The following is a 25,017-nucleotide window of genomic DNA, read 5'->3' as shown; positions in this document are numbered from 1 at the left end:
TGGATAGAGCACCGGCCCTGGAGTCAGGAGTACCTGAGTTCAAATCCGGCCTCAGACACTTAACACTTACTAGCTCTGTGACCCTGGGCAAGTCACTTGACCCCAATTGCCTCACTAAAAAACAAAAACAAAAAAGACATAAACAGTTCTTAACTGTAAATTGCTTCAAATCACTAATAAAAAGGGAAGTGTTAAAGCGAATCTGAGGTTTAACCTCAAACCCAGAACACTGGCAAAGATAACGAAAAATGGAAAAGTTTACATGCATTGATCCAGAAGTCTCTAAGAGACAGAAGAATGAATGAGTGAATGATGCATTTTTTGCACCTCCCCCTCTTCAATGCAAAGGTAGGAGGGAAGGGGAAATTATAAGTCTGGAATATTGTATGTGATGTTAGACGTGGTCTACAAGTTTAGTCTTTCTGAGTTTAATCTTTCTAAACTTTTTTTTTTTTGGCTTTGCTTTTTTAATCTTTGTTATAAGGCAAGGGATAAAATCTAATTTCAATATAAAATCAAAAAGCATTAATCCCCCCAAAAAAGAATGTATGTATATTCAATCATGAATCCCCAACCATTTCCCCAAAGACTTGAAAACACCCAGCAGTGCTGATGGCAAAATTCCTAAGCAGCATATTATATACACATGGGCACACAAGCACTGATAGTAAAATCCCTAATTGTCACAAGAAACGAGGTACTACAACGATCTGTACCCTCTTCCCTGATACAAACCCTAAGCAATCTAGGAAACAGGAATGTGGCACTAATTGGCTTCAATTCTCATCAACATAGAGTGGGAAGGGCTGAAAGGGAAGTTCATACAACATAATGGAAAAGCTTAAAGGGACCTTAAAACAGAGCATGTTAGGGCTAAAGGCAGTTTGAGACCACATAGTCTAGCCCATTCATTTTATGCACAAGAAAACAGAATCAGAAAGGGAAAGTAATTTACCCAAAGTAACATGACCTTATAAGGTTATTTTGACTCGTATTCTATTTCCAATATACCACACTTCCATCAAATAATCCTAAAATACCTATGTAAAAGCAAACTTTAGTAACTATGAAGACCTAGTCTATTTTCTAACCCCATCCTTTTATTTTTTGTTTTGTTTTTTGGTGAGGCAATTGGGGTTAAGTGACTTGCCCAGGGTCACACAGCTAGTAAATGTCTGAGGCCGGATTTAAACTCAGGTACTCCTGATTCCAGGGCCGGTGTTTATCCACTGCGCCACGTAGCTGCCCCCTAACCCCATCCTTTTAAAACTATTTTAGCTATTAACTTTATTTTTTAAGTTTTCTCAATTTATTATATATTGTCAGGATTCTTTTCTTTTTAAATTTGGAGTTCTAAATTTTCTCCCTTCTTCTAACCCCTCCCCCATCCACTGAGAAGGCAAGCAAAATGATACCAATTATACATGTGAAATCATGCAAAATATTTCCATATTTAGCTATTAATTTTTTAATAGTTCATACACAGACAGTTTTCAGAAGAAGAAATCAAAGAAGTTTTAAAAATTGTCATATGGAAAAATGCTCTAAATCACTAATAATTAGAGAAATGCATATTAATACAACTCTGTGATACTGCCTCATATCCATTAGATTGGCTAACATGATAAAAAAAGAAAAGAACAAATGCTTTAAAAAAAAAAAAGGGCATGGGGACGGCTAAGTGGCGCAGTGGATAAAGTACTGGCCCTAAATTCAGGAGTACCTGAGTTCAAATCTGGCCTCAGACACTTAACACTTACTAGCTGTGTGACCCTGGGCAAGTCACTTAACCCCAATTGCCCCGAGCAAAAAAACAAAAAAAGGGCACATCAGTGCACAGTTGGTAAAACTGTAAATTGGTCTGATCATTTTGGAGAACAATTTGAAACTATGCACAAAGACCCATAAAAACTATGCATATCCGGGAGCAGCTAGGTGGTGCAGTAGATAAAGCACTGGCCCTGGATTCAGGAAGACCTGAGTTCAAATCTGACCTCAGACACTTGACACTTACTGGCTGTGTGACCCTGGGTAAGTCACTTAACGCTGAATGCCCAGCAAAAAAAAAAAAAAATCAATGTATTTGGGGCAGCTAGGTGGTGCAGTGGATAGAGCACCGGCCCTGGAGTCAGGAGTGCCTGAGTCCGGGTCCGGCCTCAGACACTTAACACACACTTACTAGCTGTGTGACCCTGGGTAAGTCACTTAACCCCAATTGCCTCACTAAAAAAGAAAAAAAAAAAAACTATGCATATCCTTTGACTCACCAATACCACTAAGGTCTGTATCCCCAAAGAAACCAAACAAAAAGGAAAAGGACCCATACATACAAAAATATTAATTAGCAGCTCTTTTTGTGGTGGCAAAGAATTGGAAATTAAGGGAATGCCCATCAATTGGGGAATGGCTGAACAAGTATGGTAAGAGTATGATGAAACTGTATTGCACTATAAGAAATAACAAGGGGGCAGCTAGGTGGCGCAGTGGATAAAGCACCAGCTTTGGATTCAGGAGGACCTGAGTTCAAATCCAGCCTCAGACACTTGACACTTACTGGCTGTGTGACCCTGGGCAAGTCACTTAACCCCAATTGCCTCACCCAAAAAACCAAAACAACAACAACAACAACAACAAAAAGGAAATAACAAGCATGGTGTTTTAAGAAAAAACTGGTAAGACTTATTATGAACTGATACAAAGTGGAGTGAGCAGAACCAGGAGAACATTAAACACAGTAACAGCAATATCAACTGTGAAAGCTTAGCTACTCTGTTCAAGACAATGATCCATGACAATTTCAAAAGACCTATGATGAAAAATCTCCAGAGAGAACTGATATACCCCGAGTGGTGAATGAAATATTTTATTTATTTTTTTGCTTTTCTTTTTTCAATATGGCTAATGTGGAAATGTTTTACATGATTTCATATGTATTTCATACAATATAATGTATATCATATTTCTTGCCTTCCCAATAGGTGCAGAATAGGGGGAGGGAAAGAGAATTTGGAAGTGAAAATAAGAATTTCTTTAAAATAGTTAATAATTATTACATTAATGTGATAAGTGATGATAAAATCAACACTTAGTTTAATTGTTAAATTGAGCTCAGTCTGGCACACTTTAAGTCCCTACTTTACAGTATTTGTACCTCCTAGGATATCTTAGAGTTTACAAGTTTTGCCAAGTTTTCCAAATGATTAATATTTAGTATTTCACTTAATTCTCACAACAGCCCTATCAGGTAGGAGTGGTAACACTTAAAGTTTGAGGAAATGGTGGCTAAAAGATATCATGTGACTTCCAGGTCATATAATTTGACAGCAAATGGCTGAATAGTAGACCCTAGGTCTTCAGACTATGAATCATGTTCTTTCTACTCTCCCATAAAAGGTTCTATCATATGCCTCTATCTACAAGTGTCACCTATGGCAAGGTGAAATCTCTCTAGGCCTGTTTCCTTATCTGTCAAACTTAGAAGTTGGACTAAATGGAGACTAAGGTCCCTGCCAGCTCTAACATCTATATCCTGACATTCCACATGGAGTATGAAATTGTGAGACACTCTGAGAAACACCAGGAATAAATTGGGCTGTGATTATTAGTTACACTTGTATTTATCTATGATCATTTATATGTTACAGATGGAAGAAGCCATGACTAACACTATGAAACAAGTTATATATAAAGACACCAACAAATCTCTGAGTTATTTTTACAGATACCAAATCTAGAATACTTAATTCACATTCAAACAGAAAGGCTTCTTTTTTTCTATTTTGTTCCCTTTCTTAATTACTATTTCCTATTTCTATTTGCCTATAAAAATTAAGATACCTTCTTAACTTTTCAGGAGAATATTAATTATTGCCTTCATTCTCCTTAACTGATCCATGACTTTTTTTTTTGTTTTGTTTTGTGTGTGTTTGTTTTTTGTTTTTTTTGTTTGGGGCAATGAGGGTTAAGTGACTTGCCCAGGATCACACAGCTAGTAAGTGTCAAGTGTCTGAGGCCAGATTTGAACCCAGGTCCTCCTGAATCCAGGGCTGGTGCTTTATCCACTGTGCCACCTAGCTGCCCCCTGATCCATGACTTTTCAATTTTACTTTTTTAAACTTCTTGCAAAAAGAAGTTCAATCCTGGAGAAGCCAGTTGGTAAAGCAGCTAGATTCTGGGACTTTGGCATGTGGAAGCTGGGATATGCTTCCCTGCCTAAAACACACACACACATACACACATATACACACACACACACACACATACACACACACAGAGTAACTTTGAGCAACTCACTTCTCCTTCAGTATGTTTCATCATCTGTAAAATGTCAACCACAATCTCTCCTCTACCTGTTTCACACATGAAAGTACTCTGCAATGACAGAGCAGTGTAGAAATGGAAGTCACCATTAATACTCATTACTAATTTGATGAATGTAATGGCCACACTCAAAGGCCATTTTCTACTCTAGACACAAGTCTTATCTGTCTTGTGCTTTATTTATTTATTTTGTGAGGCAGTTAGGGTTAAGTGACTTGCCCGGGGTCACACAGCTAGTAAGTGTTAAGTGTCTGAGGCTGGATTTGAACTCAGGTCCTCCTGAATCCAGGGCTGGTGCTCTATCCACTAAACTACCTAGCTGTACCTCGTGCTTTATTTTATTTAAAATGTACCATCATGGCAAAGTCCAGTCAGCCCATAAACATTTTTTAAGTGTCCACTATGTGACAGACACTGTGATGAGCACTGGAAATACAAATATAAAAAAGAAAGGCAATTCCTGCCCTCAAGGAGCTCACTATTTAATGGAAGATGACAAAATCCAGGAATATAAAGGAAGCTGAAAAAGGAGGAGAATGAAAGGTATCCAATGTAAGGATATGATTATTATGGAGTCTTGGTTCTATCACAATGTGCTATAATAGATTATTACCTTAAATTCACAAACAAAAGCCATATGTTTTCCTCCAAGCAGAAAGAACATTAGATTTGGAATCAGAAGACCTGGATTGAAATCCTAGCTCTTTGATTCACTACCATGTGACCTTAAGCAAATAACTTTCCTTTTTTAAGACTCCATTATCCATACCTGTAGGACAAAGAGGTTAAACTAAATTATGTCAAAAATGTCTTACAACTCTAATTCCTATGATCTAGCATGTGCTCCAGGATATTCAACTCTTGATTCTTCAGTCTTTCTCTAAATGTCAAATACTGACAAAGTCAAATTTACCAAGCACAAAGTGATGTGCTATTGAAGATGTTTTTTTGGTCATGTGATAAAATGAGAATAAGAGACCACAGCTCTAGTCTCAGTTACAACACGGACTTGCCATGAGACTCTCGATCAAGTGTCACCACCTCTTTGGATCTGTTTTGGGTTTTTTTGTTTGTTTTTTTAGTGAGGCAACTGGGGTTAAGTGACTTGCCCAGGGTCACACAGCTACTAAGTGTCAAGTGTCTGAGGCCGGATTTGAACTCAGGTCCTCCTGATTCCAGGGCCGGTGCTCTATCCACTGCGCCACCTAGCTGCCCCTGGATCTGTTTTTTACTCTGTAAAACAAGGAAGTTGGACAAGGTGGTCTCTGATATCCTTCTAGTTCTAACATTCTATGTCTTAAGGTCCCTTGCAGGACTAACAGTGTAAGTGCAGCGAAGGTAGCACTAAATCTCACTTGCAAATAACATGAATACATACACACAAATGACTACTATAAATGAACCTGAAAGAAATCATGCTAAGCATGCTCTCTATCAAACCCAATTCAACCCATGCATGACGCCCGAGCCTAATTATTTCTCTACCTTTACCCCTGCAGCCTGTCTTTCCTTTTTTTTATGTTTATATTCTCAGTACTTAGCACAGTGTCTGGCATATAGTAAGTGCTTAAGAAAAGTTTTATCTTTCATCTGAATTCTTGTTTCTGGTAAAAAGTAAACATGGGAGTAAGGGAGTTCATCAGAAAAGAACGTTTTTCTTTATAGAACCCTTTATGTCCAGTAATTCGATGAGGATAGTACATTACAGGTAAGACTGGATAATCAACTGCCAGTCATTTTATACTATAGAAGAGGGATTCATAGGGGAGGGAGGGAAGAGGGGGTTAGACCAGGGGCCTCTAAGTTCTCTTCCAACTCCAAATTTCTATGAAGTCAAGGAATATACAGTATATATAATGGATATACCGAATGTTAAAAGAGCCCAAACAATGGAAAAGCCAAATTATCTTAAAACATGTATGTTTATGCTTTCAATTAGCATCCGCTTTTCTTTGATTACATTTCATTAGATTAGAAAAAAGAAACATAGAAGTCCACTAAAAATCAATCTATGGCTACATTATACTGAGTATTAGGAGCTGGAGATCTGAGACATTCTAATAGTAAGCAAGATGCTTGAGATCAAGGACTTTTTCATTTTTGTATGCATACATGATTAACACAGTTCCTGACACATAGTAGGTACTTTAAAAATACTTGTTGACCAACTGATCTCCACTTAAATGGCCCATCAGTACCACAAATTCAACATGACCAAAACAGCTCATAACCTTTTCCCCAAACCCGTCCCTTCTCCCAACTTCCCTTGATGGCACCACTACCCTCTAAGTAACTCAGGCTTGAAACCCTGAAGTCATCTTTGACACTTCCTTTTCCTTTATTCCACATACCAAATCATCAGTTTTATTCAACTGAAATTTTTCTCTCTAAAGACACCAATTATCACTTAATCATCTTCATCCCCAAACTCTTTGACATCATCTACTACTATCTCTGCTCACTCAGTCTCTCACAAAAGTGCCCCTTTCCTGAGCAAAGCTAAACCCTCTACATGTGTGTTTAATCTTCTCTCTCTTTCTCTCTCCCTTACTCCCTCCCTTCTCCCCTTTCTCTCCCTGTCTCCTTTCTTCTTCTCCTTCTCTCTCTCTCCCCCACCCCGTCTTTTTTCCTTTCTCCCCCCTTCCCTTATCTCCAAGTCATCTCTACCTACTGCCCTCAAGTCTCCCTCATCCATAAAAACCTTCACTAGAAATTATTATCCCAGATAACTATCATCCTATATCTCTTTTGCTTTCTTATCCAAACTTCTTGAAAAAGCTGTCTATAACTCACTGCTTCCACTTAGTCTCCTCTCACTCCTCAAACCTTTGCAATCTGGCTTTCAACCTCATCACACTACTAAAGCTGATTTCTCCAAAGTTACAAAGATCTTTTAATGGCCAAATATAATGGTCTTTTTTCAGTCCTCATCTTCATCGATTTACCTGCTGAATTTTACACTGGTAACTTGTCTCCCGGATACTCTTTACTCTCTACTTCTTTCCTAGTCTTCTTTGCTGCTTTATCAATCATGTCATGCCTGCTAACTGTGGGTATTTTTCCAAGGCTTGGTCCTAAGTCCTATTCTTTTCTTCCTCTACAAGTTTTCTCTCAGTAACCTGATCAACTTTTATGGGACTATCATTTCTATGCAGATAACTCATATAGTTGAGTTCCAGTCCCACATCACCACCTGCCTACTGAACATTTCCAAGTAGATCTCCTATAAGCATCTTTTTTTTTTTCCGTTACATGTAAAGATAGTTCTCAACTTTTGTTTATACAAGCTTTCCAATTTCAGATTTTTCTCCCTCCCTCCCCTCCCTCCCCCTCTCCCTAGACAGCAGGTAATCTGATATAGGATATATATATATATATATATATATATATATATATATATATATATATATATATATATACTCATAATAACATTAATCCTATTTCTGTATTAGTCATGTTATAAGAGAAAAATCAGAGCAATGATGAAAAACCTCAAAATAGAAAAAACAACAGCACCAAAAACAAAAGAAATAGTATGGTTCATTCAGCATCTATACTCCATAGTTCTTTTTTTTTTTCCCTTGGATTTGGAGATCCTCTTCGATCATGAGTTCCCTGGAACTCTTCTGTACCATTGCATTGGTGAGAAGAATATAGTCCATCACAGTAGATCAACACTCAATGTTGATGATACTGTGTACAATGTTCTTCTGGTTCTGCTCATCTCACTCATCATCAGCCCAAGCAAGACCCTCCAGGTTTCTCTGAACTCTTCCTGCTCATTGTTTCTTACAACACAATAGTATTCCATTGTATTCATATACCACAACTTGTCCCGCCATTCCCCAATTAATGGGCATCCCCTCAACTTCCAATTCCTTGCCACCACATAAAGAGCAGCTATAAATATTTTTGTACATGTGGGTCCCTTTCCCCCTTCCATGATTTCTTTGGGAAAAAGACCCAAAAGTGGTATTGCTGGGTCAAAGGGTATGGACAGCTTTATCGCCCTTTGGGCATAATTCCAAATTGCTCTCCAGAATGGTTTGATCAGTTCACAGCTCCACCAACAATGCATTAGTGTTCCAATTTTCCCACAGCTTCTCCAACTCCTATAAGCATCTTAATCTCACATCTTAAACTGAACTCATTCTTTCTCAAAAAATCCTCCTTTCTTTCAAATATCTCTATTTTTGTTAAAGATACTGCCATTCTTCCAGTCTTCCACGTTTATAACCTCAGCATTCTCAAGTCCTTACTCTCATTCATCCCCCATATACATTCAGCTGTCAAATCTTGCCATTTCTCCCTCCATAACATCTCTTGCATCCAATCTCTTCTCTTTATTCACACAGCTAGCATCTTAATTCAAATCTTCATCACCTCTCATCTAGATTTTTGCAACTGGCTCCTAATGGGTCTCTCAGCCTCAAGTCCCTAAACACTTCAATCTGTCCAATCTATCTTACACACTGTTGCCAAAATAATTTTTCTTAAGCACACATATGATCATGTGACTCCCCTACTTAATCAATTCCAGTGGCTTCCTATTGCCTCTAAGATAAAATATAAATTCCTATGTTTATTTTTTAAAACTCTTCACAACCTAACACCAACCTCTTTTCTTTCATTGGATATTACTCCTTCCTTCTCCCTGCACTCTTTGATCCAAACTTGCCTTATTTACACATACCACTCCACCTTCCACCTCCTGTGCCTTTGCATTGGCTATCCCAACCACCTTCAATGTGCTCCCTCCTTACTTCCCCTTCATGGAGTCCCCCTCCATACAAAAAACAATTCAAGTACCAAGAAACTACAGTAAGGATCACATAAGATATGACAGCATCTACTATAAAAGAGAAGAGATCTTTGAAATACAATATTCCAAAAAGCAACAGTTACAGGCTTAGAATCAAGAATAACTTACCCTGTAAAACTGAGTAAAATCCTACAGGGGAGAAAAATGGACCTTTAATGGAAGAGGACTCACAAGCATTTCTGATGAAAAAACAAACAAACCAAATCTGAGTGGGAAGTTTAAAATACAAACACAAGAGAAATCTAGAAAGATAAATTTATTTATGTAAGTAGAAGGAGCTATAAGTTGATGTAGTATAAACATTCTAAGAGGGACTAGAAACAAGTGTCCCTTCAGAATTTTGATGTCTTCAAAGGGTACTGAGGTTGTTAAATAAGAAAAACAGAGGTCCTGGTGTACTGAAGATTCTATTCTGAGGGTTCTAACAAGGGAAAGAAAAGAGAAAGTAAAAGGAAAGCATTAATATAGAAAGAAAGGAAAGGGGCAGTGGAACTTGCTATTTCTCACATTTGGGTAGCTAAAAAAAGAAAAGCATACAAACATGGAAGAAAGGGTGGGGGGGAGTGAGTATCAGATGAACCTGACCCTTATCTGAAACAGACAAAGGAGCATTCAACATACATATCAACCTAACAATTTAGTGTAGAAATATACCAAACTTAGCAAGGAAACAAGTGGGAGGAATTCCCACTGAAGGGGGAAGATAATAGTGGGGAGGGAATAAGTAACAAGTAAAAACAACTTCCTAATCCTGAAGGGAGGGATTAAAGAAAAAGAGAGAAAGAGAGAAGGAACTACAGTTTTAAGGGTGTGTCTTAGATTGTCTCTTAAATAACTATGAAGTTGCTGGAAAAAATATGGTATATGAACGTTATGGAATATTATTGTCCCATAAAATGACAAAAGAGACAATTCCAGAGAATCACAGGTAGTATGAACTAATGTATAATGAAGTAAAACCATCAAATCAATGTATACAAGGACAGCAACATTGTAAAGAAAAACAGCTTTGAAAGACTTAAAAACTCAGATTAAGGCAATTATTAACAATGTCTCCAAGGGACCTATAATAAAGCATGTGACCTCTCTCCTGAAAGAGAAATTGATGAACCCATGCTACAGAAACAGACCTACCTTAGTGGACGAGGCCACTGTGTGGATTTGTTTTGCTTTACAAAAGTTTGGTTTGGTTTTGTTCTGTTTTTTTTGAAGAAAGCTCAGTTCACCTACCTAGGGCCTTTCCTGATCCTGTCCCCCAGGAGGTAGTTAGTCATTCTTAACTTGTATTTATTTTATATATACTTATATGTGTATGTGTTGCTCCTCTAGAATATTCATTGAAGGCAGGGACTGTTTCGCTTTTATTTTTGTATCTTCAGTTGCTGCCACACAGTTTGATAAGTACCTGGTGACTGATTGAACTACCAAGGCATGACAATTCTACTTTCCCAACTTCTCTCACCTCAGTCTTTCCTGATCAACTCACACTGTTTGTTTTGTTTGTTTGTTTTTAAGTGAGGCAATTGGGGTTAAGTGACTTGCCCAGGGTCACACAGCTAGTAAGTGTTAAGTGTCTGAGGTCGGATTTGAACTCAGGTACTCCTGACTCTAGGGCCGGTGCTCTATCCACTGCGCCACCTACCTGCCCCCCAACTCACACTGTTACCACCCTAGTCTGGGTCATCACACCTCTTGTCTGTACTGCTTTAATGAATTCCTAACTTGTTTTCCCATCTCCAATCTCTCCACTATCCAAGCCATCCTTCGCACAGCTGCCAAAATATTCCTAATGCACAAACTCCCTTATTCAAAAACCATCAGTAGCTCCCTATTGTCTATAAAATAAAGTACAAGTTCTTGACCTTGTCATTCAAGGTCCTCCACAGTATGGACCCACTCTACCTTTTTTTGCCTTATTTTACTCAATTCCCTTTTGTCCACTCTACATTCCAGCCAGAATGGGCTATTAACTATTTCCTGAAGTCATCCTGTCCTTTCCTACTTCCATACCTGGAATGTACTCCTCCCATATAAGACCTGCTAAAATAATAGCTGATATTTATATAGCACTCTAAGGGTTGCAAAGTACACACACACACACACACACACACATGATAGACAGACAGACAAACAGATAAGATATACACACATACATAGAAATAAAATTTTTACACACACACACCTCTTCCTTCAAGGCCCAGCTCAGGCACCATCTTCTTCATCAAGCCTTCCTGGATTTCCCCTTCCCTGGAATACTGGAATACCTTGTCTGGATCACTCTTTTGTGTACTATTACATTTATCTCAGTGTGAATCCTATTCAACCATTATCATATCTATTTTCAGATCCTCCACTGCCTAGAGATGATACTTAATAAGTAGAGTTTTTTAATTGTTGAAATAAAAACAACACTGGAACTCACTACAGCTCATTTCATACCCTTCAATAGTAATTGCATATTTACTTTAGATACAACTTGTTATCCTAAGAATCATAAAGTTTAAAGCTAAAAGGTTACTTAGAGATAAATTAGTCCAATCACTCATTATGCTTATAAGTAAACTAAGACCCAAGAAAGGCAGAGAGAACTTCCCATTTTCGTGCAGTTAATAAGCAACAGAGGAAGGAATCCAACAGAGGTCCCCTCAATCTAAACCCAGTCATCTTTCCAATACATTACAGCTTCAGTAAGCCATTTGAATCGTTTGAATATTAACTAACTGTGTGACCAGAAACTATAAATACTTTCCAATATAGTTGGCAAACAACCATCATCTAATAAATCTTGATGCCTTGAGATTAGACAAACAGGCAAAAAGTATATATTACTGTCTTACAAATCTCCTTTTGTCATCTTAATCCTAAAATGGAATGCTTTAGCAAAGGATGCCTTCTAACTAACCTCTCAACAAGTTAACAATTTAAAAAAAGAATGTAAGACTCTGTAAAGACTTGTTATAAAATGATTACCTTTGTTGTGCAATTACACAAGCAATTACAAAACTTTACTTTTTAACTTATCACCTCTAATAATACTTTCAGTCAGTCTCTTTAAGAAAAGACAACCCTCTACATTTAGAATCAGAAGACCTGGGTTCAAATCCTGGTGCTATTATTTATTAATTCTATGGCCCTGGACAAATCATTGCCTCTCTCTGACCCTCATTTTCCTCATCTCTAAAAGGACAGAGTGGGATTACTAAGTAGCCACTAAGATCCCTAATGCTCCACAATCCCTCTCAGCCATTTAAAAATCTTATGAATCAGCTATATAGAGACGGAGATGCCATAATTAAAGAAGCAATGGTGTTTTGCTTTCAATATTAGTTGTTCCCTTCACCCCACCTCAGGAAAAACACTCTGTCCAAGGTCACTTAGCTAATAAATAAGCAGCAGAGCCAGGATTTAAGCACAGGAACACCACATTACCTCTCTCAAAATGCTTTTTTATTGAATTGCTTTATTTTAGCTCAGTGTAACTCTCAGGGATTTGGGGAATAATGGCTGTTCAACTCCCTTAAGAATAAATAGCTGGGACAAGAAAGAATGAGATTCTGCTTTCTTCAGTTTGTTTTCCTTTCTTGTTTATTTTCCCATTGCCCAACAAAGCCAGTTTTAAACAAAAAAGAATGTCAGAACATTGAGACCTTTTATCCCAAAGGGCCAGGAAAAGGTTGTACCTTCACAGTCACAAATCAGAAAGCAGGTCCACTTCCCCCACCCCAAGAGGTTTAACAAAATAAAAATAAACACTCCATTTCTTAGCTTCCAAGCATCAGCCTTCCTATCAGAGGAACACACCCTATCGTCAATCCACACCCCATCCTCATCTCACCCCCAGTAAATGGGTTGATTTTGCTGCAGTTAGAAAAAAAACCAAAGATTCACTGTCCTAGAATGTGAGAGCTACAGGAGACCTTAAAAGACAAAATGTCAAAATTGGAAGAGGACTTAGAACAGAGAAGAATGCTAGAGCTCAATGAGGTCTCAGAACATAAGAGTGTTACAAATTAATGAGATCTAGTCTAAATTCCCTCTGTTTCCACAAAGCAGGAAACTGGGGTCCACAGAAGAAAAAATGGTTAGCAGAAGCAAGACTAGAACTCTGGCCTCATGCCTTGTAGCCCAGTGATCTTTAATTAATTATCAGATACTAAGTGCAGGGACCTGTTTCTTCCACAGTGCTAGCAAAAAGTAGGCATTAAATAAATATCTATTAAATTAGAGGAAAAAATGGATTTATGCAAAACTGGTTAGGCACAATCCCAGGGTAGCAAGAAACAACAGAAGAATGTTGAATTAGCCCTCCTGGCCAGCTTTCACCTTGTGAGACGCCATGATATATTTCATCTTCTCTTCCCCAGGTCCATAAATGTGTCAGGTTGCTTCAAACTCAATTAGAATACTTCTTTCAATGACTTATAAGCCACTTCCTTCACTTGATGCATAGAAACAAGTTCTGAGATGTCACCACAACCAATGTTAGACTGCAGTACGGTTTCCGGCAATGTGTCTAATGCTATCAGTTAAATTACTTTATATTAACCACATTTCAATCCACAGGGATCATTTCAAGACTAAATAAGATTTAAACATATCTGTCCAAGCTTTACTAGTTATTAATTCCCTGAGCAGGCCAAACACATGTCTATTCATGTTTATAGAGTAACCTTTCAGGAGCTTTCCAGGGTGCTAACTTCATGACATCTCAGAGTCAAAGCATCCTAGAATAGTAGCAGGGACCCCAGATTCATATAGTTGAAAAGGAGACCAGAAATGGCCTAACTAAGCCCCACATGAAGCATACACTCCCAACAAGGGCCCATGCAAACCCTATAGACCTCCAGGGATAAGGCTCACTTACCACCCAAGGCAACCTATTCCACTGCTGGACAGCTAAAATAGTTAGAAAATTCTTATACTGAGCTATAATCTGCTTCCCAGGAATAGGCCTCCAAAGTCTTAAGCCAGGTCCTTGCTTCTACTTTTATATAGTTTCCTATACTTTTAAACAGTGTTTAAAGGTCTGGAATTAAAACATATTTATTATGTCACAGGGATTCTGAATACAGCCCCAATGTAGATAATCACCCTCAGATACATTTAAACATTATAATCAGAATTCTCCCAAAATCATTTTAAATGCTTTCCAGTGATTCAGAGAAAAAAAGTAGACTGATCACTTTTTTTTTTAATTTAATTTTTTCTCTTTTGGTGAGGCAATTGGGGTTAAGTGACTTGCCCAGGGTCACACAGCTAGTTAAGTGTTAAGTGTCTGAGGCCGGATATGAACTCAGGTCCTCCTGACTCCAGGGCCAGTGCTCTATCCACTGCACCACCTAGCTGCCCCTTTTTCTTTTTTTTTTTTAATTTAATTTCACTTTTTGAAACTAACTTTAAAAATACAAACGAACAAAAAACCAAGGGCAACCCCCAGCTGCTGCCCTAGAGTTTAGTTTTCAAATTGTAAGTAAGAGATCTCTTTCCAGAAGGCCATTTGTGATAAACCTGTTTTTGTGAAGCCTGTTAGCTCTTTCCTTCATAGCCTTTCCAATTCCTACCGCCATGTTTTTTGCACAAGTGACTCCCTATATGCGGCATATGCTGCCTTCTCACCTCAGCCTCAGAAGGCTCCTTTAAAAACACAGCTCAGGGGTCACTCTACATGAGATGTTTCCTGTCCATCCCCCACCTCAATGATCAGTATTCTCTTCCCCTTGAAATTATTTTGTATCCCTCTAGTAGAATGTAAACTCCTGGAGAGCAAGGACTGTTTCATTTTTCTTTGTATCTCCAGTGTTTTAGCACAATGCCTATTGCATAGTAGGCATTTAACAAATATGTTCACTAAATTGTATTTAGTGAGGATGAGAATAGGAAAAGTAAGATCAGTTTGAGAAGCTTGAAATGGAACCTGCTGCTTGTCCCAGAAGGCTAAGTAATGCCTTGAGTTAAAGTCAATAAGGGGCAGTCAGTCACAAATGGTCTATTTTCTCTTGCAACTGGGACACAGAAACTTGGAACCTATTCATAGCAATAAGAAATTACTCACAGTCCTATAGGTCTTAAAAGTACTTTTCTCCCATCAACCTTGTGAGACAGGTATATTTTTCCCCACTTTACAGGTAGTGAAACTGAGGCTTAGAGAGGGGAAGGGACTTGGAACAGTAAGTGGCAGAGCAAGGATTCAAACTCAGGTCTTGTGCTCTTTCAATTCCCCTAAGCTACTAGCCTAGAGCAATCTAGCTTCAAGCACAAGAAAGCTCATTTTTCTACAAACTTTGCACTTAATACAATTTCACGCTTCATAAGTTCTCTTTCCAAGCACTCAGATATTATGGCAATATTTCCTACAAAACAGAGCCTCCAAAAGATCAAAGAACCAAATCTGTCTGCTTTGCTATATTCTACCAAGAACAAGAGAGTTAATGGCTAGCTAGTATTAACTTGAGACTTTGTGAATTTCAGTTGCTGACTGACCCCCATCTCAGGGAAGGGCAAGTTTCTTCACTTCCGTGTATTATTCAAGGAGGATCTTGGTCTTCCTCACAGACAGAGGTCAATTTTAGCCTTTGCAAACAGGAGAAGCAACAGCTCAAGCACCTAATAAGCCTTTTCTTGACTCCAACCTGTGAGGTCAGGATTACCAGTCTTCTATTCCCATCTGGTTTTGGTCCTGACCTATGATTTCATCAGTATGTAACTGCTGTTGTGGAAACTCCCTCCATCAATGCAGGGACAGCAACTGGTTTATAATTTGTGGTATTAAAGGAACAACGTGGTATAATGGCTAGTGGGCTGATCCTAGAGTCAGAAAAACCTGGGTTCAAGTCCTGACAGACAATGGCTTAGGTGACAACACTGTAGTAACAACTTTACTTGACTTTTCAGTGCCCAAAGCAATTCTAAGCCTATCCTCGATTTTATAGATGAGGCTACTGAACCCCAAGTGACTTGCCCAAGGTCAGGCAGTTCAGAAGTTTCAAAGCCACGACTCAAATTCAGTTCAAAGTCATGGTTTTGCTACTACCCCATGCAGGATTCCTATTTTAGCAAGTGAACATTTGGGAAAGAGTATTAATAAGGTGAAATGTATCTAAGAGGGAGACCAGGATTGAGAGAAGACTGAAGAATCAATTGAAAGGATTGGGGATGCTTAACATGGAGAAGAGAGGATTTAAGGAAATATAATTATCTTCAAATATATGTAGGGGCAGTCTTGTAGAAAAGGTAATGGACTTGTTTCCTTGGTCCCAGAGGCCAAAACCAGAATCAATGAGCAGAAGTTGCAAGGAGGCAGTTTTCAGGGGAAAACTGCCTAAAAATAAGAACTATACAAAACTGAAATGGGGTATATTGGAAAGCAGTAAGTTTTTGGAGATTCTATGAATGTTGGTGAGGGATGTTGTCAAAAAGATTCAAAGGATTCACAGAGGGGTTAGGCTTAATGACTTCACAGGTCCTTCTCAGCTCAAAGATTCTAGGATTCTATGACTCTAATGAAACCAAATCCTATATGGTGCTCTGGATACAATGCTGAATAAATGTCTGTTGTATGACTCTTCTATAAGTAACAAACCTTTCACTCTAATGCTTCATTTATTTCAAACTAAGTCTTTTACTTCCCAATTTTCATTCATTCAACAAAGTTATTTAATACACACTATGGATAAGGCCTTAAATAAATCACACAGGCTCTTCTTAACTCTAGGCTAGTGTCATATCATGGAAAAAACACTGATCTAAGAGTCAGGAGATGTGATTTTGTGTCCCAGCTTTGCCACTAATTTCCTGTATAATCTGAGGCAAGTCACTTAAATTCTATGGACTTCGCTTTCCTCCTCTGAAAAATAGGAGTGGAGAGGGGCTCTTTAAGGTTCCTTCCAGCTCCAAAATTCTGTAAAATGAGATTTTTAACCATTTTTTCCCCCAAGTTAACTGCAACCCAAGGAAAATATAAAATAAGTGCTATGCAGGTTTCCCTCTTACTTCTTCATTATATGCAGAAAACTTTTCCAGAGTTGTTCAGTAAATATTTCAGCACCTTGTCTGTACATATTCAATGCATTTTTCAAGTGGAAAAAAAAATAAGCCCAAGGAAAAGAGATTAGATTTGTTCAACTCAGTAGCAGAGAGTAGAAGTAGACCAATGGGTAGGAGCTAGAGGGAGGAAAATTTCAGTTCATATGAAAAAGACCTTCCTAATAATTCGAACTGGCCAACAATGTAATGAGCAGACTCAAGAGTCATATAACATTTCCCTGTAACTCGAAGTATTCAAGCAGAAGGTGGATAACTGCTTGTAGAGTATCTTGCAATGGGTTTTAACCATGAATGGGGTTAGTCTAAAGGATCTCTAAGATCCCTTCTTGACCTGACATTCCATGATCTAACTTTCTGTGTTTTAAGGGGCCTTACCAACCTGGCATTCCATGTTTCAAAGTCCTTACTAAAACTCTATGTTCTAATGTTCCCTTCTATGATTCAATGAAGGTTGCAACACTAGTCACGCAGCCTAGTAGCAATAAAACTTGGAGGCCAATGTTCCAGTAAAAAACTGTCGGCCCCACCCTTAGGCTCTTCCCCTCCTTAATTTGCACAGGAACAAATCTCAAAACTCTAAAATAAACCAGTTCTATCATCTTTACTATAGCAAGAGTCTAAGATGCAAAAGGGTAATTGCTTTGGGTAAAGGCTACACTGGAGATGGGGTGGAGGGAAGCATAGCATCTACCAACAGGAGAGGCAGGTCTCTCTGACATTTCTAAAAGAGAAAGGGGGAAGGGAGGGAATAATGTTATGATTACAGACAGCTAATGCATTCAGGGGTCTACAGCTGCAGAAAAATAACAGGGAAAGTATGACAGGGGAGAAACCAGTGTAGAATAACAGAAAGAGCACTGGGCTTGAGCTCAGAAGACCTGAGTTTGAATCCTGGTTCTTCCACTAGCTACCTGAATGGCCATAAGCAAAGAATAAGATAATTCCTAGAAAATAGAACTGGAAGGTACTATCTAACCCAAACCCTTCATTCTCATATAATGAAACTGAGACCCCCAAAAAACTAAGTGACTTGCCCAAGATCACACAGATGGATAGCAGCAAAGCTGAAATTCAAACTCGAGTACTTTGTCTCAAAGCCAATGTTCTTTCCACATCACTTACTCCATCATTTCCCCTCTTTAGGCCTCAGTATTCTCATTTGTAAATATAGGGGTGTTGGAATGAAAGGCATCTAAAAGACCCTTCCATCTACCAATCTTCCCCACCACCACCGTGTGTGTGTGTGTGTGTGTGTGTGTGTGTGTGTGTGTGTGTGTGTGTGAGGATCCTGGTATAGAGAGGAGATACTTCATCAAAAACATAACCATCCTTTAACTGTGGTTGAAAATGATAGTTCTGGGGCAGCTAGGTGGCACAGTGGATAGAGCACTGACCCTGGATTCAGGAGGACCTGAATTCAAATCCCACCTCAGACACTTAACACTTACTAGCTGTGTGACCCTGGGCAAGTCACTTAACTCCAATTGCCTTACTACACACACAAACACACACACAAATGATAGTTCCTAAGTAAGATAGTAACAATGTAAACAAAATTTCATTGGGGGTCTAGAAATGAAACTTAGAAGTAACTTTAGAAAAACTCAACCCAGGGCTCTAGAAGTTTAGGTGAATTTGTCAATTTGAATGACACAGAACTATTCCCCATAGTATCAGTCTCAGGTTCGGTTAGAGCAGAAGCATAGCTATGAATCTGCTGTCTTCATACCCCTTCTGTTTTTCATGTACAGGGAGAAGTTTTCTTTTTAGAAGTGGGCTATAAAAATTTTAAAGAGGAGAACACAGTCTTACAAGACCAGGCAGACACACTAAACATCAAGCAACTGGTACAGTAGAGCAAGCACAGGCCTTCAGTTTGAGTCCCAGCCCTAACACCATCTGGCTATGGGACTCTTGGCAAGTTACTTCACCTGACTTTGTTTCCCCACTCTGTAGCATAAGGATAAACACACCTGCATTCTCTACCTCAAAGGATTGTTTTTACAAATGTTAAAGTGATAGAGCACCTTGAATACTTTTCTCAATGTGGGTCCTCCTTCCACTGATTAAAATCATGATCCTTCCCCATTAGGGAAGGTGACCTAATACAGTGGGCCCTGAAGCCTATCAATGGCAGAAGGGATGACCTGGTATATGAACTTGATGGAATACCGTCGTGCCATAAGGAATGACATAAAAAGAATTAAAAGAAACTTGGGAAGTCTAATACAAACTGTTGCAGAATCAAGTGAGTACACCAAGAGAATTTGCACCAAGAACACAATAAACAACAATAAAAGACCTAAAAGCAATGCAGTGCCTAAATATGACTGCAAAGGACTGAAGCTGAAAAATGGCTCTGGCCTCCCAGTAGATGGGCAATGAACTACAGATTTCAGGCTTGGTCAATGGATTGACTTGTTTTTGCTGAACTGTATTTATTTGTTGGGAGATGTGGAAAGAAGTCAATGGAAATGAGGAGACTATGTGGCACAGGAGATAGAATGTTGGGCCTGCAGTCAGGAAGACCTGAATTCAAATCCTGCCTTGGATACTTACTAGATGTGTGACCCTGGACAACTCACTTAACCTGCCTCAATTTCCCCATTTGTAAAATGGAGATGATAATAATAACACCAACCTCTCAGGGCTGCTTTGTGGATAAAATGAGATAGGTGAAAAGTGCTTTGTAAACCTTAAAGTGCTACATAAATACTAGTTGTTATCTTCCTCCTCCTCCTCCTCTTTCTCCTCCTGTTCATCATCATCAAGGCAGAATCTCACCTTTGATGATTAATACCAGTTGTGAACCTGGATGTCATTTAACCTCCCTGGACCTTAGTTTTCTCATGTGTAAAATGAGAAGGCTGGACTGCATGGCCTCTAAGGCTCCCTTCCAGCTCTCAGTCTATAATTGTATATATATATATATATATATATATATATGTATATATATATATGTATATATATATGTGTGTGTATGCATATATATATGTGTGTATATATATATATATATATATTTTAGTGAGGCAATTGGGGTTAAGTGACTTGCCCAGGGTCACACAGCTAATAAGTGTTAAGTGTCTGAGGCGGGATTTGAACTCAGGTACTCCTGACTCCAAGGCCGGTGCTCTATTCACTGTGCTACCTAGCTGCCCCTATGTTTTTTTTTAAATAATCAGCAAAGCATTTTTTTTTCCAAAGGCACCGAACTTGTAGTCAGAGGTCTTATTTTCAAACCCCAGCCCTAGCACTTACTACCTTGAATGATTCTAAGCAAGCCACTCCTCTTCTCTGGGTGTCAGTTTCCTCAGCTATAAATTTAGAGGGTGGAACTTTGATGTCTAAGGTCCCTTCTAGCTCTAAATCTGTGATCCTATGATCCTCTATATTTAGTAATCTTTGAGAGTAGTTTGGCAAAAAAACAAAAATTTAATCAATCTGCAATCAGCCTGATGATGAAGCCTCTCTGAACTCTATCAATTTCCAGACCTATACTCAAGTCTTTACAGCTTAGTGGGACCTGCCAGAGCTTTCCATTCACTGGCAATTTTCAAGTGCCCAGTATCACCTACTATCCAAGATTAGGTATCAAAGTAGGACTTTAGTGAAGTGCTAAAATGCTTTAAAAAAAAAAAGTGAGCTATATATTATAATAATGAAACCCTTAAAATAACTAGAAAGAAAAATACTAAGGACAAAACTTTGGCAGTTATGTCTTAAGGACTTCACAAAGTCCAACAGTATCCAAAGACATACCAATTTTCACTCAAGGGCATAATTCATTTATCAGAGGGTTACATGTAGATTTCCCCTTCCCCCTTATAATAAAAGTTGCCAGTTTTTTTAAAAAATAGGCTATGATTAATCTCACAGTTACCACTGTAATATTTCAGGGACCTAGTCACCTCTACAATGAGAGCTGCCCAGGTATCAGCCTATTAACCAAAAAACTAGTTACAGAGACAGGCACTGGGGCCAGAGCAATGATCCATTGCCAATAATAGTAGTAATCAGCACTGGCATAGTGCTTAAAGGTTTGCAAAGCACTTTACATGTTTATCTCATTTGGTAAGGCACTTGGGTTGGAAAAGCATATCCTTACTATGTATTGATTCATACATTCATTCAACAAACATTTTATTAAGCCTTTGTACAAAATAACTGTTTGGCGCTTGGAGAGATAAAATGTTTGTGTAACACACCATAAAGGTACTCAAGAAGCCCAGAAGGAGTAGCTACAAACTTAAATAACTAACACAACACTCAGTGCTCAGCACAGTGCCAGGCACAAAGTAAGCAAAAGTGCTATCAAAGCATTTTATGCCACCACTCCCCACCCCCAATTCCTCTTCAGCATGAAGCAAGAAGCAAGCAGTGGAATTAGTCAAAGGACCAGGGTTTAAATGCTGACTTTGCCGCCTTTGTGACTTTGGACAAACATATTAACTCTCAGGGTCTCAATTTCCTCGTCTCTAAAATGAAGAAAATTGGAATAAATAAATATTTTCCTTGATCACTTTCCTTTTCTGGCCTTTATTTCTCTCCTCAGACCAAAGAGCCTCTTATGAAGAAAAGCATTTCTAAGTTCTAAAGTTCTAGGGATTCCTTTCCAATACTTCCCTTCCCCTCCCCACCCCCGGGCCTTTTTGACGTCCCACCTCCGCCCTATTTTTAAGTCCCCAGGATTTAGAATCAGGAAGGCTGCATGCCAGTCCCTCCTTTGCCACTTAAAAACTATGTGGCTTTGAGCAAGTCACTTCCCCTTTCTGAGCCTCAGTTTCCTCACGTGTAAAAATAGTACGTCCCAGTTGTACAGTGTTTTAAAAGGTTGACAAAGCAAGTTTCTCACAACAGCCCTTTAGGGTAGGTGGTGAAATTGTTATTTTCTCTAATTGACAGATGAGGAAAGTAGTGACTCTCCCAGGACCACAGAGTTATTGAGTGTTTGGATCGGGTATTCTAAAACCAGTTTTCCTCATTCCAATATCAGGGTTCTTACCATTAAACCACACTGCCCCTCTGTAAAAGGAGGGAGGTTGAAGTAGATACCAAGATACCATGACCCCTCCTGCTCACATGTTCCCTCTCTATGCGACCCTCGCACTTGCTAGACTACCATTCTCAGTTTCCCCTTCCCCACTGCAGGCGGAGTTTCCCTCCTCTCCCTGGGGGCCCCGACCCCGCCCCCACCAGGGGCCCAGGAGGCGCCTGACCAGCTGCCTGCCTCCCCCCAACACACACTCCAGTCCCCTAGTCACCATGGCAACTTCCCCCCTCTATTCCATAGCTCGCGCCCCCACCCCCACCCCTGAGCAGACGAGGCCCTTCCTGTCACTGCAACAAGTCCCCCGGGCCCGCGGCCTCTCCAACCCGGCTTCCCCCAACCTCATCCCGGCCTCCCCAGCTCCAGGCCTGCCTGCCCGCGCTCACCTGATCCTGGAGCCCATGGTCCCCGGGACTCCTCATGGGCCCCGGCCCCACTCGGCGCTGCCCGGCCCCAGCCTCTCCCTGCCTGCCTCTCTCTCTCCCCGCCCCGCCCCTCTGGCCCCCTCCCGGGTCTATTTCACTCGCTCGGTCCCGGGAAACGCCATGGTTGCTGGGGCGCGTTCCCGCCGCCGCGCGCGCGCGCCTAAACCCCACAGCTCAGCAGCCTCCCTCCCTGCCACACTCTGATAAGAGGCAGAGGCAGAGAGGCTCAGACACGCGCCCAGCCCCGCCCCATCGCCTTCCCGCCGCGTGGGGCCTGCCGGGACTTGTAGTCCGGGGCGCTCTGGGCTTAGCCAGGAAAGGCTCAGGATGGGGTGGGTTTAAAAAAAAAAAAGGAAAAGCGAGTTGAAAGGCAATCTTGGGACCCAGGGGGAGTTTGAACTGGAAGAGAAACTACAGATTAGTCTAACAGTCTCATTTTACTAAAGAGGAAAATGAGCTCAGAGAAGAGGTGATTTGCCCAACGTCACCCTGATAGGAATTAGAGTGAGCGTTCAAACCCATGTAGTCTGTTCCCTAGTGTTCTTTACACTATTCATGGGTCCTTTCCCTTACTAGACCTATCCAGACATTGCCAAATCCGGTCATTTCTACCTTGCATCTCGTATACTCCCCTTTCTCCTGTCAGATATTGCTACCACCCCACTGCAGGTCTTTGGACTATTGCAATGATATCCTGCTCTTGGTCTGTCTGCCTTAAGTCTCTCTCCACTCCAATCTATCCTTCACTCAACTTGTCAAAGTAATCTTCCTAAAGAGCAGGTCCGACCGTGTCACCCACCCTACCCTGACAAACTCCAGTGGCTCGGTCATCTCTAGGAGCAAGTACAAAACCCTCTGGTCCATTCTTACTTTCCCAATCTTCTTAATATCTTACTCCCCTCTACTTACTCTCCTGATCCAAGGACACTGGCCTCTTTGCTTCACACAAAATGCTACATCTCCCAATTGAAGAAATTGCCACTAGCTGTCCCCCCAGTATGGAAGGTTCTCCCTCCTCATCGATTAATAGCTTCTCTAAAAAGAAAAAATAATAATTTTTTAAAAATAGATTCCCGGGGGCAGCTAGGTGGCGCAGTGGATAAAGCACTGGCCCTGGATTCAGGAGTACCTGAGTTCAAATCCGGCCTCAAACACTTGACACTTACTAGCTGTGTGACCCTGGGAAAGTCACTTAACCCCCATTGCCCCGCAAAAAACAAAAAAACAAAACAAAACAAAAGATTCCCGCAGCTAGGTGGCGCAGTGGATAGAGCATCAGCCCTGGATTCAGGAGGACCTGAGTTCAAATCCAACCTCAGACCCTTGATACTTACTACTTGTGTGACCCTGGGCAAATCACTTAACCCCAATTGCCTCACAAAAAACAACAACAACAACAAAAAACAAACAAACAAACAACAACAAAAAACAAAAAAAGTGTGTTAAAAATAGCTGCTGAAGTCTCACCTTCTGCAAGAAGCCTTTCCCAGGTCTCCTTAATCTCAGTGCCTTCCCTCTGAGATTAGCTCAATATATACACATATACAAACAACTATGAACAATATATGCAACTAGATATATGCAAACAACTATATAGAAACCAGTGATACATATGTGTATATGTATCTATCTTTATACATATATAGATACATATATATGTATATGTAACTATATACATACACATTATGTGTATTTATACATATATATGTATCTATCTTATTTGTGTACATTGTTGTTTACATATTATATCCTCCATTAGACTGTGAACTCCTTGAGAACAGGGATTGGTTTTTGCCTTTTTTGGTATCCCTGCTGCTAGCACAGTGCCTTGCAACATAGTAAGTGCTTGATAAAGGCTTCTTGTCTTGATTTGAGGAGACCCAACAGGTATCTGAGTGGCTCACTAAGCCTCCCCTAGGCATTATTTCTTTCCCTGTCCCCCCAATTCTCCTCTACAGGAGAATTTGCCTTCCCCTATAGTTTCTGTTAGGCCTCCAACTATACAGGCCACCTACCTTCCCATACAATTCTCTATGGAAACCAACTCCTCCCTACAAAGAACACCTACATTCCCCTATAATGAAAGCCAAGACTATTCCAGCAGAACCACTACTGTAGTTGTACAGAGCTTGTCCATAGCTGTACATGTATATATACATGTGTGTGGATATGTAAATATCTACAAGCACTGCAAATGGATGAATTGAGGCCAGTATTAAACAAGAGAAAGGCAGTTGTAAACAAGAGAAAGAGAATTGTCTTTTGAAAACTGTAGAGCTCTTTTCGTGACAACAAACTGCTCCCAAAAAGCTTCATCTTTTTTAATTCTGGTGGAGTTCTATGGCTGTGAGTCATGAAAC

General features: G+C 39.8%; 1 protein-coding gene across 6 annotated transcripts in view; it reads right to left on the bottom strand.

Moving 5' to 3' along the window:
- The window catches only part of DENND1A (DENN domain containing 1A), a 673,977-nt gene extending 651,133 nt beyond the window's left edge, over positions 1 to 22,844 (bottom strand). For all 6 annotated transcript variants that reach the window (XM_043984170.1, XM_043984174.1, XM_043984173.1 and 3 more), the window contains exon 1: positions 22,619 to 22,844. In XM_043984170.1, coding sequence (XP_043840105.1) covers positions 22,619 to 22,635 — 17 coding nt within the window. In that variant the 5' untranslated portion in view covers positions 22,636 to 22,844. The remainder of the gene's footprint in view (positions 1 to 22,618) is intronic.
- Positions 22,845 to 25,017: the final 2,173 nt, after the last annotated feature.

The sequence above is a fragment of the Dromiciops gliroides genome, chromosome 2 (assembly GCF_019393635.1).
Source record: "Dromiciops gliroides isolate mDroGli1 chromosome 2, mDroGli1.pri, whole genome shotgun sequence".
Lineage (NCBI taxonomy): Eukaryota > Metazoa > Chordata > Mammalia > Microbiotheria > Microbiotheriidae > Dromiciops > Dromiciops gliroides.
This window is presented reverse-complemented; position numbering and strand designations above follow the sequence as displayed.